Genomic DNA, 12,042 nt, shown 5'->3' on the forward strand with positions numbered 1-12,042 from the left:
AACTGGAATATACTGTACCACTATCCTCTTGTGTTGCTGATTAATTACCTTCATGCAACAAAAGCAGATGGGGGAAAAAAGAAAGGCAGGCCTTTTGATGTCAGGAGATGGCAGAAGCAAACTCCTCCAAGTAACTAACAAAATGAATCAATTACATTTACCTTTTCTCAACAAATTCCAGCATAAATGACCAACCCTACAACAAAGACACATTAAATAAAATTTTTATTCCAGTATGTTTGTACATCCCAAGGTAAGTATACAAACTCTCTTCTTTTACAATAAACTCCTAATTAACACAACATTTTGGAAATTAATTTCCAGTGTTTCAGTGAGATTGTTTGGATCTTGGAGGACATGGGAGGGAAAGAAGGGAAAGAATTATTAAAACTACTCTTTCTGCAGAAGAAACATAGCTATGTCATTCCTACGCAAATGTTTGTTAACTTCTCCTGGCATAAAAACAGTGATGTCATTCTACACAGCAGTCAAAAGAGTTATAATGAACACCAAGTTTTTAAATCACTGACAGCTTAAGGAAATTAAGACTATGACTCAGAAATCTCTTCTCCCTAGAGTATCACATCTGTGGAAGAGGATACTATGCCCAGCTGGGGTTATATACATACTCAACATCAACAAAACTGAAGTCATTTTCCCCTGCACAACAGGAAGAGTTGTTTTTTCCCCATTAGAACTCTGAGCAACGAAAGCCATGACTTTATACGGCTCTATATAAAAACACAAGAAGGGTGGTTCATATTCTATTAGGAAAAGCAGCTTAACATCAAAACTCCTCTTCTTTTAAAGTAAAACCTAAAAAATGACTAAATTTCTTCTTATCTCTGAAAATTATTTTATCTTTGCTTCATTTTTTCTGCTCTAAAATACAGACTAACACCTTTAAAGACAGTATAAAGGAGCTTATAAATTTGAATTTGTAAAGTGACCCTCACACCAAAAGTAGACTGTATTTTTTCTCTCCAACAGTAAGCAGAAAATATCCAAACTTGGTTCTAGTAAGAACAATAACATAAACTATTATTACTATAATATCAATAATACTTAACAATGTCTATTACACCAATATTTGCAGTTTGTCTCCTAATGTATTAGGAATAAAATATAATGCAACTATATCTTCAGCTTTAAAATTACCTCAAATTGATTGGAAGATCAACTCTACATGAACATGAAGTAAAATGGCTGCAAAACTTAAGACAGCCTGATTATATCCCTTTTGACTAATATTTAATATACCTAAACCAAGAGCAACTGCAAATGTTTCATCTTGACCTCTCTAAATGTTACAATCCAAATTACAAGTCAACATTCAAGCTAACAATTAAAATCAAAACAAAACCAACATAACATTCTAAACAAAGGGCAGTTCAACCAAACTGTGACAGTTCAGATTTCTACATCATAATTAGTTGAAAATCTGTTCAATTATTTAATTTTTTTTTTAATTTTGTTACCCATGAGAAATATACCTACTGTTTTTATTTTCTACCTGTGCCACATTTATCTTAAGTTTTATACTTCTGGATTTTTCAACCACCAGGGATCAACCATCAAATTACTTCAACAAGTAGAAATAGCAACACCGCTCCCAAAAAGCAATTTCTGCATTGCTAGACACTTATCTAGTTGGTAGATTTATACCATTGTTCATTCTTAGTTCCTTAAATGTAAAAAATATCCACAGAATGGTGGCATACCTCTAAATTAGTTTAAATACGGTACAAAGTTATTTTTAGTTAGGTTCAAGTTTTAGAAAGGCACTAATCATTCTTCTCAAAGGCTAATCTACTCAAGTTCCTCTCATTAAAGAAACATAAAGCTTAATTTATCTCCTTTGGAAAGAAGAAATGTTATTAATGTAATGCTCAAGCACAAGGATATTAGAATAATGGACCTAATATCAAATCAGGGTCTGGATCATACCTATTGTTAATAAAAATAAATTTGACCTTTATTCTAATGATAGTCCTTTCAAACATTAGTATGACTAAATGTCATTTATGTGCACTTTCAAATGTAATACTAACTTTGAAAAATATTCTTATTTCTACTATGCAAAGGAAAATGGAAGAAAACTACCATAAATAATTACAAGCTGGTTTTTATTCACGAAAAAAAAAACTACAAGAAACATTCATGTAATATTTATTTGAGATCTGTGTCTATTCCTTCCTTGCATGCTAGAAAGATGAAAAGACAAACACGTCCAACTATTCAGACACATCATTCCACAGTTGTAACTTTCATCATAGTTCTCAAAGCGGTATGGTGAGGTCAGCTCACAAACAGCTTAAGTAGCAAAACTAGAAATTGGTGGTAGTAGTATCAGGCTACATAACAGCCCCTCCAAAGAATATGAAGTAAGAGAACTAAAATGTGCTGGCAACATGCCAAGAGACTAGATGGACTATAGCTTTCAGTAACAAATACGCAGAGTTTACAGTATACAGCAATTCATCATCTCTTACCCTGTAGCTTGATTTTCCTTGTTTTAAACCAAAAATAGCCATATATAAAAATATATATAATATATAAAATAGCCATATATAAAAATAGCCATATATAAAACCCATATTTAACACTACCCGTTTTCTCCATACTCATGACTGGGAAAGGCATCTGGGCTTGAAATGACTTTGTAAACTAAATGCAAACCCTAAAATGAAAAATATGACTTCCATCCTATGTAAGCATAAGCAAGGTAAAATATACAATTATACCAGTATTACTCTGCACAGAATAGCCTTTATTTTCCAAGGACTATACTGCCCTCAGTGTAATCCTAAAAGCTTCGGGTTTTTCTATATTGTCAATGCTGACTATCTCTGCAACTGGTTGGCATTTAGAATTAGTCAACCTTCTCAACAGATTTAATAAAGAATTAATTCTGTCAGATTAGAGGATGTAATTTTGGTCAGAAACAATCCCTTTGACCTTACTCAAAATATGTTACTTTTAAAATTTCATCTTTATTAAATCATATATTTAAAAAGCATAATAAACTTCAATTCTTAAGTCTCTGACACTAAACATTTTTTCTAAAGGACCAAAAGAAAATGCAGTTATTTTAGGCAAGAGAATCATATTCAATTCAAACCAACACACGTTTACACGCATTTTGTACTGAGGATTGAGGAAACAAAGATAAATATGTATATGGTCTTTAACAATCTAGTTGGGGAGACCAGACCATTTCAAACTCAATCAAGTTCTGCCCACTACCCTTATCCCACCACCCACATGCTCTACTAGCTGTAGGAACAAAAGCTCTGGTATCATTCAGGAACGTGTTAGTAAATCTGCCAGGGAAGATGGAAAACTCTTCAAAGAAGATAAGCTCTGTCTTAAAGGATGTGAATTTCAGGAGGAAAAGTGGGACATTAAAGGCCAGGAAGGACAGAAGGAGCAAAACCAAGAAAACACAAAGACATGGCATGTGCGAGGAAGCCTATGTGACGAGGGTAGGGATAACAATTTTGGGTACATGAGCTACTCCCCTTCTACCTTCAGCCCACGACAGACCTCACTGATCAATTAGAGCATGTTTAAGCCCACGTGAGACTCAAACTCAACAGATAACTCAAAACCAATGGAAAGAAGTAAGTCCATGAGATGAAATTTATCTATCCTCAGCCGGGGAATAGAAAGTGGTGGGATTTGAGGCTAGAAGGGTAAATTAAGGACAGATTATGAATGACCATGAATGCTAGGCTAACAAATTTAGATTTTATCCCATGGGCAACCAAGGATGAACAAAAGATTTTATGAAAAATAATGACATAATCATATCTGGCAGATGGGTGAAGAAAGCATTTACACCAACACAATAAGGGCAGAAAGAACAGTTCAGAAGCTATTGCTTCTTAGTCCAGGCAAGAGGCCTGAATTTCAGCAATGGTAAAATTGCAGGTTATAAAACAAAAATGTAATGTTTTAGATTTTATAATTCTTGGTTTTAAAACAACAGTTTGAGAAAAATTAGCTCTAATTAGAATTCCCTAACAATTTTCAAAAAGCAAAAGAAAAGACAAATTAAGGTAAAGACTAGAATTAAAGAAGTGAATCACAATGATACTCAAGATTACTCAAGACTATAAATTCAGAAATAGCTATTTCAGGCTTAGCATCAAGAAAGAGAACATCCTCATGACCAGACTAATACTCAGCAAATCTTTTCCTCCTGAGGGCACTAACACTCTAGCCAAACAACAAATACAACTTACCTTACATGCCCCTACAAACTCCAGATGCACAAAGTACAAAAAACAAATTTAAAACCAAAGTTTAAAACCATGTAGATATTCCACATTATCTAAACACTTAAAGCTACTTATTTCTTTTAAGAAACATAATTCACATGAAATAAATCTTCTGGAAATACTACTGCTCTACCATTAACTAATTCATATCCCAGCCTTTAAACTCTAAAAGTAGCACTTTGGGCAATAAGCAAAAAAAGCAACTCGCCTATCATGACTGCAGAATGTTTAGTAAATGAAATTATTCTATTAAAAAGTAAAACTTCACTATAGATCGGGCTTCTCTACTGGCTCAGAGATAGAATCTGCCTGCCAGTGCAGAGACACAGGTTCAATCCCTGGTCGCAGAAGATCCCATATGCCGTGGAGCAGCTGAGCCTGTGAGCCAGAACTATTGAGCTTGTACTCCAGAGCCCAGGAACCACAACTACTGAAGTCGGTGTACCCTAGAGCCCGTGCTCTGCAACAAGAGAAGCCACCAAAACAAGAAGCCGAGCACCGCAACCGGAGTAGCCCCTGCTCCCCAAAACTAGACAGCACCAGCGTGTAGCAACAAAGACCCAGCAAAGCCAAAACAAATAAACAAACAAAAAAAAGTTTTTTTTTTAAAATTCACTATAGATCAAAAGACCAAAGAGTTTTTCCTTTCAGGAGAAATTCTTTAACTGCAGCAAGCAAAGGCTAATGTAATGATGTGAAACCGAAGCACAACATGTTAACAAGCATGCTATAAAAGCTACCATTACTGTTTTAAGATCTAAGGATATTCATAACAAAGATAAAATTATCCTGCAGTGAATGCCAACAATGCACTTCATGCTACACAGACATATATTCAAGGGTTCTACTTTGTTTTCATCCCAATTCTTTTGTGTCCCAGTTAACAAACTCTCAAATTGGAATTTTCTTCCTTTTAAAACAAGCTAAAATGAAAAAATGGACTCCAACAATAAGATTTTATTTATTTATTCATGCTGTTTATTCTCAGAAAGCAAATCAGATGAACAGTTTATCATAATCTACCTCTTTTTCAAACCAATATGGATCAGCTATCACGAGCAGGGTCTATTTCTCATGATGTCATTCTAAAGCCATCACTAAATGTTACACATGCCATGCTTCTTTCAAATCAATCATAAAACAAATCGTCCTAGACTGAGGTCAAATTCCTTTCCAACTAAAGGAGCTCCAAACTTAAGTAATGGTCCACTTACTAAGTAATATTCAAAGACCAAATTCCAGAAAAACCCTTCTCTTGTACCTCCTCCACTTAAAAAAATCAGTCTCCTTTTAGCTCAGTGTAATGGAATGTGACCTGCAGTTAAGGGCTTTTCCATTCCTATTTACTGCTTAGAGAACATGAAGCAGATGTATTCTCTCTCAGAATGGCAATATACTTTTTAAAAGTAAAAAAAAAAGTGAAGTGCAGGTGGTTAATCATATAATAAGAATTAGAACAAACAAGGTAAGTTGACTTACTAGATAGATTTCTCATGTTTGACAGAATGAGTATATTTAAATAGACAACTGAATCTTTATGTTTGTTTTACAACCTGATCAGACATCTAAGATTCATGATTTGTGTGACTACTAATAATTAGGTTGGGAAGACGAGGTTAAAACTACAACTACTTAAAAAATCTTCACACACAAAACTACTATAAACATCTTTTCACAACAAATCATATTTTTACCATTGAAGTTACACACGTTAAGTACCTAAGCATGGAGAGAAGAACATGGAATAAATATTTTTAAACTGTGCTTCAAAGTTTAAGATTAAACACATCTACCTGGAATTCAGTTTCTCAGTTTCTCATTTAAAAGAAAAAAGATATTTGACCTAGGGTTCTTTAAAGCTACTATGATACTTCAACCCAAGCTGTAAAGTGAACAAATTCTATGACTTAATTCAGATAAACTTCTTTCAGGATAACCCCCTTAAGGATATACTTTACTTACATTCTTCCTACACCTTCATACATGTTAGTCTCATCTACCAAAGTCATAATCTCTGTATCTGTAAGATGTGCATGCTTTTTCGTTCTGTTCAGCTGTTCAATCTGTACGTCTGCAAGTTTCACCTTCTGCTGAGTGTCAATAACTTTGGCTTGAAGCTCTGTGAAGGCCTAAAAAGAAATAAGTCCTTGATTTAGTAGGTGCAACATTTTACAGTAAATGTTTACATCAAATCTAATATATTAAAATGAAGCCTGCTAAACAGACAAAGCTGTGAGATTTACCACAGCAAACATCTCAAAGCCAGTCTGCTAAAAACTTGAGCCCTGAACAATTCAGTGATTAAAGGCACTGACCCTCCGTGAAGTTAAAAATCCAAGTATAATTTATAGTTGACCCTCCATATGGCAGTTCCTCTGTATCCCTGGTTCTACACTTGTTGATTCAACCAACTACATATCATGTAGTACTCTAGTATTTACTATTTTAAAAATCTGTGTACAACTGGATCCCTGCAGTTTAAACCAATGCTGTTCAAGAGTCAACTGTACTGAACTTACCCAGTCCTCAGAAGATGCAACCTATCTGAAGAAGCTGAACAAAGGCATGGTAAATAATAACCATATCAAGTAGCAGGTACCCAAGGAGTAATAAAAGCTCTAAATGCAACAATCAGAAACCCAGAGACCCAAAACAAGAACCATAAATGTAACAATTCACCACATCTGTACTACTCAAGACTATTTAAAGCACTTTCCCACACTTGTTTGAAATATTAACAAGTGAATATTAATATGAGAATACTGACATACAATAAATGTCTCATTTTCTCTTTTCAATAATCCTGAGTTAAGGATGGCAGATTCATCAGCACAGTTTACAAATTAACTAAATGTTTTGAAGAGATATAAATGACTTTCACAGGGCTGAACAACTACTAGGTCAAAAATCAAGTACTTAATTAATTTCTTCTGATCTCTAGTTACTGAATCTTTCTACTCTACTATCCACAGTAGTATTCAGAAAATGAATATTTTAAGAGAAAGACACACAAAAAACTCAAAGCACTGATAAAACAACTGCATCATGATCTTCACATGCACATGATAAGCCAAACTTGACCTCTGAGTACTCTTAAAAGGTTTTTGATACTTCTGAAGTGCCTAGAATGACTTTCACATGCTGTCAAATTTTGACTTAATAATAACATCTGTGGCTGCAATACACGGCAAAAAGCTACTAAACTTTTATTCTGACTTTGTTCTCACCTACCGCTGCTACTAAGTCGCTTCAGTTGTGTCGGACTCTGTGCGACCCCATAGATGGCAGCCCACCAGGCTCCCCATCCCTGGGATTCTCCAGGCAAGAACACTGGAGTGGGTTGCCATTTCCTTCTCCAATGTATGAAAGTGAAAAGTGAAAGTGAAGTCGCTCAGTCTAGTCCGACTCCTAGCGAACCCAGGGACCACAGCCTACCAGGCTCTTCCGTCCATGGGATTTTCCAGGCAAGAGTACTGGAGTGGGGTGCCATTGCCTTCTCCGTCTCACCTACTAGCAAGGTTTCAAAAGATTTATCTAGAGGGGAGAGGAGGTACCTAAAGTTTCCTATTAGTCTCCACCCCTCTCCCTCCCCCCAAAATTATAAACATATTAAAAGACCTTTAAACAAGTTTCTTCTGTAATTTTATTGGTTGCCCAAACTACCCAATTTAAGTCTGTAATTATTTTCTTAGTTTTCATCCACTGTCCACAGGTTTCCCAGCAACAGATTCAAATAATACTGAGGGGTAAGTCCATTCACAGCTGTATTCTATTGTTAGCTCTCACTAAACCCTAACTTAAATTTGAACTTTTAACAGAAAAAAAAAAAAAAAAGGTAAACTTTTAAAACACTTTAAGACACAGTTTGCTAAGCTAGTATACTGTTAAAGCTGAGATAATACAGCACTAGAGAGCACCGTAAGGAGTAAAGGTACAAGCTCCAAACAAAAAGCAATACACACACACACGTAAATCCTCGGAGCAATAATACACTGCTTCATCTATTACGTGGGAGAGCTACTTCAGCTGTCTTATTTCTCATGCAAAGGTTGATCATAAGACAGTCTTAAGTAAAATTTGCTCTTCTAACCTCAAGTAGTGGTCAAAAGGTGGAAAGTGAGGCAGAGAATGCAGGACTCTAGAACCAAGCTTGGGCTGAATCTTCTGTTAAACTGTTTCCTTTTCTAGAAAAGTACTGGTTTAAAGTAGATGAAGTCTAGGCTCCTTTCCAATCCCCATTCTCCCTCCCTTAGCAAAAAAAAAAAAAGGGGGGGGGGGGGGATATGCTTTTGAGTCGGTAGTGGTGTTAGATTCCTGGCAACTCTTAGGCGGTGAAAACGTTTCCGTGTAAGAACACATTTCTAGGCAATTGTTTGAAGAGAGAAACTCAATTCCTTCTGATACCAATTTCATCTGGAAAACTTTGACTTGTTTCTTTTTTGACAAGTCTTTAAAAACGGGCGAGGCGGGGGAGGGGGGGTTGTTGGCAAAGCCCTAAGATGAACATTGCTATGAGGATACCTGACTGAACTGTATGAAGCGACCTTACAAGGTATGGGATTAAAGAACTGACCTAAAAACAGACTGGACTTGGAGTTTTTCAAAGCAAATTAGGATACAGAATTACAGGTGCTCGGGCAAGAGGCTCCAACTGGAAGCGCTCACTTCAGGCCTCACTATGGAAATGAAGGCTCCAAGAGCAATGAAAGGTCTCCGGAACTCGGAACAAGGGAATAAAACAGCTACAGGCCCGCCAAACTTAACCAGGCCCAGCCCAATCGGCTCTTACCCGGCAAAGAGCCGCTAGCCCTCGACTCCAACCTAAGGAGGCCCGGTCCCACCTTTGAACTCTGAGAAACCACTCCCCATTTCCCTGGGGCCTCTTTCCTCCCGCAGTACTCGAGACTCACTCGATGTTCTTGTCCACAGTCCCCTTAGCTTCCAAAGAAAAGCTTTTGCCTGCTCAAGACCCTCTTTTACCTTCTTCAACTCCAGATCCACGGGGGCCGCCATCTTGCTTCTCTGCTGCGCCTGCGCAGTGGGAGAAGCCCGGAAAGAGCGTGGGGGAAGGGCGCGTCCTGAAGGTTTGATAGGGCCTCTTCCTTCTGCTCCTGCGCATGAGTCGGTGTGCTTGGTTTTCCGACCTTCCCCGTTGTTATAAACGCCTGTAATAACCGGGATTCCGATTCAGAGTACGTCTTCCCCAAGTGACCTATAGGCTTGCAGTGATTCTCCACATCCTTCCAAACACAGCACAATGCGCAGATTTCGTGTGTGGTTTTAAGCACTTCGACAAATAGTTTAGTTTGTGTTGCTGAATTAAGATGTATGTAAATCAGGCTAAAACCTCTAAAGTAATTCATGCCTTCAACGAGTCCTGTGCTGTATGAGAAAGAATCAGCCTGAGTTTCAGGCAAGGCAGCATGGAGAAGACCAGGAGGCTTAGCCTTGTAGACACAGGAGTTCTCACGAGAGACCAAATTTCTTTTTAAAAGGAAAAAAAAAAAAAAAAAAAAAATGCAGATTCTCTGATCCTCATCCCAAACTTACTTAGAATCTTTGATATGGGGCACAGAAATATGTACTTTTGCAAACTCCTTTTATGATCTGGTCCAAGTGGTCTGCAAACCACATTTTGAGAATCTGCTGTAAAATAGCTGGCATTTGAACCAGAAGGATGACTAGAAGGATGGGCATGAAAGAAATGGATATCTTCCTTACTCTATAAACCTGTGAGGCAGAGGAAAGGGCAGGGAGTTTAGAATTAAGCAAATCTGTATTCAAGGTTTGGTCTACACTGAGCGTAGGTATGTCTGCCTCCATTTCCTAGTTGTGTAGAATTTGTCTCCTCATTTAATATGAGAATAACAGTATTGACCTAACAGTTATTCTGAGGAGTAAATAAGATCAGGATGGAAAGCTCCAAGCATAGCACAATGCATACAGTAGGCACACAATAAAAAGCTGTAATTAAGTTCGTATGGTTAGCATTGTTATACTTGTCTTTCAAGGTCCAATAAGCAGACACATAATATGTATCCTTTATGTATTTTTTTTTTTTTTACATCACTCATCACACAGACCATAAATAATCTCTCCTCGGAATTTCAAGACTACTTCTGTTCCTTTTTCAAGACACATGATACTTTCTATCTTAAAAAAAAAAATTTTATTAGACTTACTAGCTATTCAAATGTCCATCATTGGATAAATGGATAAACAAAATGTGAGGACATTATGCTAAGTGAAATAAACCAGTCACGAAAAGACAAATACTGTGTGATTCTATTGTACGAGGGACTTGGTGGTGGTAGTCGTGGTGGTTTAGTCACTAGGTTGTGTCGGCCTCTTATAACCCCACGGACTCTAGCCAGCCAGGCATCTCTGTCCATGGGATTTCCCAGGCAAGAATCCTGAAGTGGTTGCCATGTCCTTTTCCAATATGAGGGACTTCGAGTAAACAAAATCATAAAGACAGAAAGTAGAATGGTGTTGCCAGGGGCCAGGAGGAAGGGATAGAAAGGGAAAAAAAATTTAATGTATTTATTTATTTTTGGCTATACTGGGTCTTCATTGCTGCGGGGGCCACTCTGTAGTTGTGGTGCATGAACTTCTCATTGTGGTGGCTTCTCTTATTGTGGAGCACAGACTCTAGGGTGCAAGGGCTTTAGCAGTTCAGCCACATGGCTCAGTAGTTGTGGCTCCCAGGCTCTAGAGCACAGTCTCAATAGTGTGGTGCTTGGGCTTAGTCACTCCATGAGCATGTGGAATCTTCCCAGATCAGGGAGCGAACCAGTGTCTCCTGCATTCGCAGGTGGATTCTTTACCACTGAGCTACCAGGTAAGCCCAGGAATTCTTGTTTAATAGGTGTAGAGTTTCAGTTTTACAAGATGAAAAGAGTTCTGGAGATGGATGGTAGTGATAGTAACACAACATTGTCAATGTATTTAATACCACTGAACTGTACACTTAAAAATGATTACAATAGTAAATGTTATGTATATTTTACCACATTTTAAACAATGAAAAAATGTATTTGTTCTTTTTTCAAACCTACATGTTCTTTTCTTTTTCATAATGATATGCAGTGATATATTCTTGCTTAACAATGAAAATAATTAAAACATAATTACCATAACTATTTTTTAATTTCTTTATGTCTTGTCAGTTGAAATCTTTGAGGTATGAATTCTTCCACTGTTGGGCATCTGCTGGTCTTTCTTATGAGAGTTAATTTTCTCATTTGACTCATAATTTTTTGATTAGAACCTGTCTTCAGTGTCCAGCATGTCCACGGACTATAGAAACGTCTCACATTCACTTGTTTTTTTCTGCTTCTTGTGGCTTTCAGGATTTTAGTTCCCTAGCCAGAGACTGAACCCAGACCCTTGGCATGAAAATACTGAGTCCTAACCACTGGGCTGGCAGGAAATTCCTCCACATTCACTTCTACCAGAGCCCTGAGAGAGGCATGGGTTCCAGACCAATTTTTATGCTAATTCTTGACACTACATGAATGAAGCAAACTTAGGGGAAAATAAACTTTGCCCAGAGCATAAAGTTGGCAGAATGTGATATACATTTATGGACGGGCAGCCACTGTAATATCACCCTTTTATTTTGGACTTCAAAATAAATGTTATTGCCTTTCCCTCTTTAGAGTTTCTAAAATGACAGGAAGACACTGTCTATGAAAGCCCTAAAGAGTTTGCAGTCCTTGGACACTTGTCTAGAGAATAACCATGCTGAGCTTGCTTC

General features: G+C 37.2%; 1 protein-coding gene across 2 annotated transcripts in view; it reads right to left on the minus strand.

The window, feature by feature from the left end:
* The window catches only part of PFDN1 (prefoldin subunit 1), a 69,220-nt gene extending 59,800 nt beyond the window's left edge, over nucleotides 1-9,420 (minus strand). For both annotated transcript variants that reach the window (XM_061151461.1, XM_061151460.1), the window contains exons 1-2: nucleotides 9,264-9,420; nucleotides 6,246-6,412 (exon numbers count right to left, since the gene is read on the minus strand). In XM_061151461.1, coding sequence (XP_061007444.1) covers nucleotides 6,246-6,412; nucleotides 9,264-9,296 — 200 coding nt within the window. In that variant the 5' untranslated portion in view covers nucleotides 9,297-9,420. The remainder of the gene's footprint in view (nucleotides 1-6,245; nucleotides 6,413-9,263) is intronic.
* Between the last annotated feature and the right edge of the window lie 2,622 nt (nucleotides 9,421-12,042).

Source organism: Dama dama, chromosome 9, assembly GCF_033118175.1.
Source record: "Dama dama isolate Ldn47 chromosome 9, ASM3311817v1, whole genome shotgun sequence".
NCBI lineage: Eukaryota > Metazoa > Chordata > Mammalia > Artiodactyla > Cervidae > Dama > Dama dama.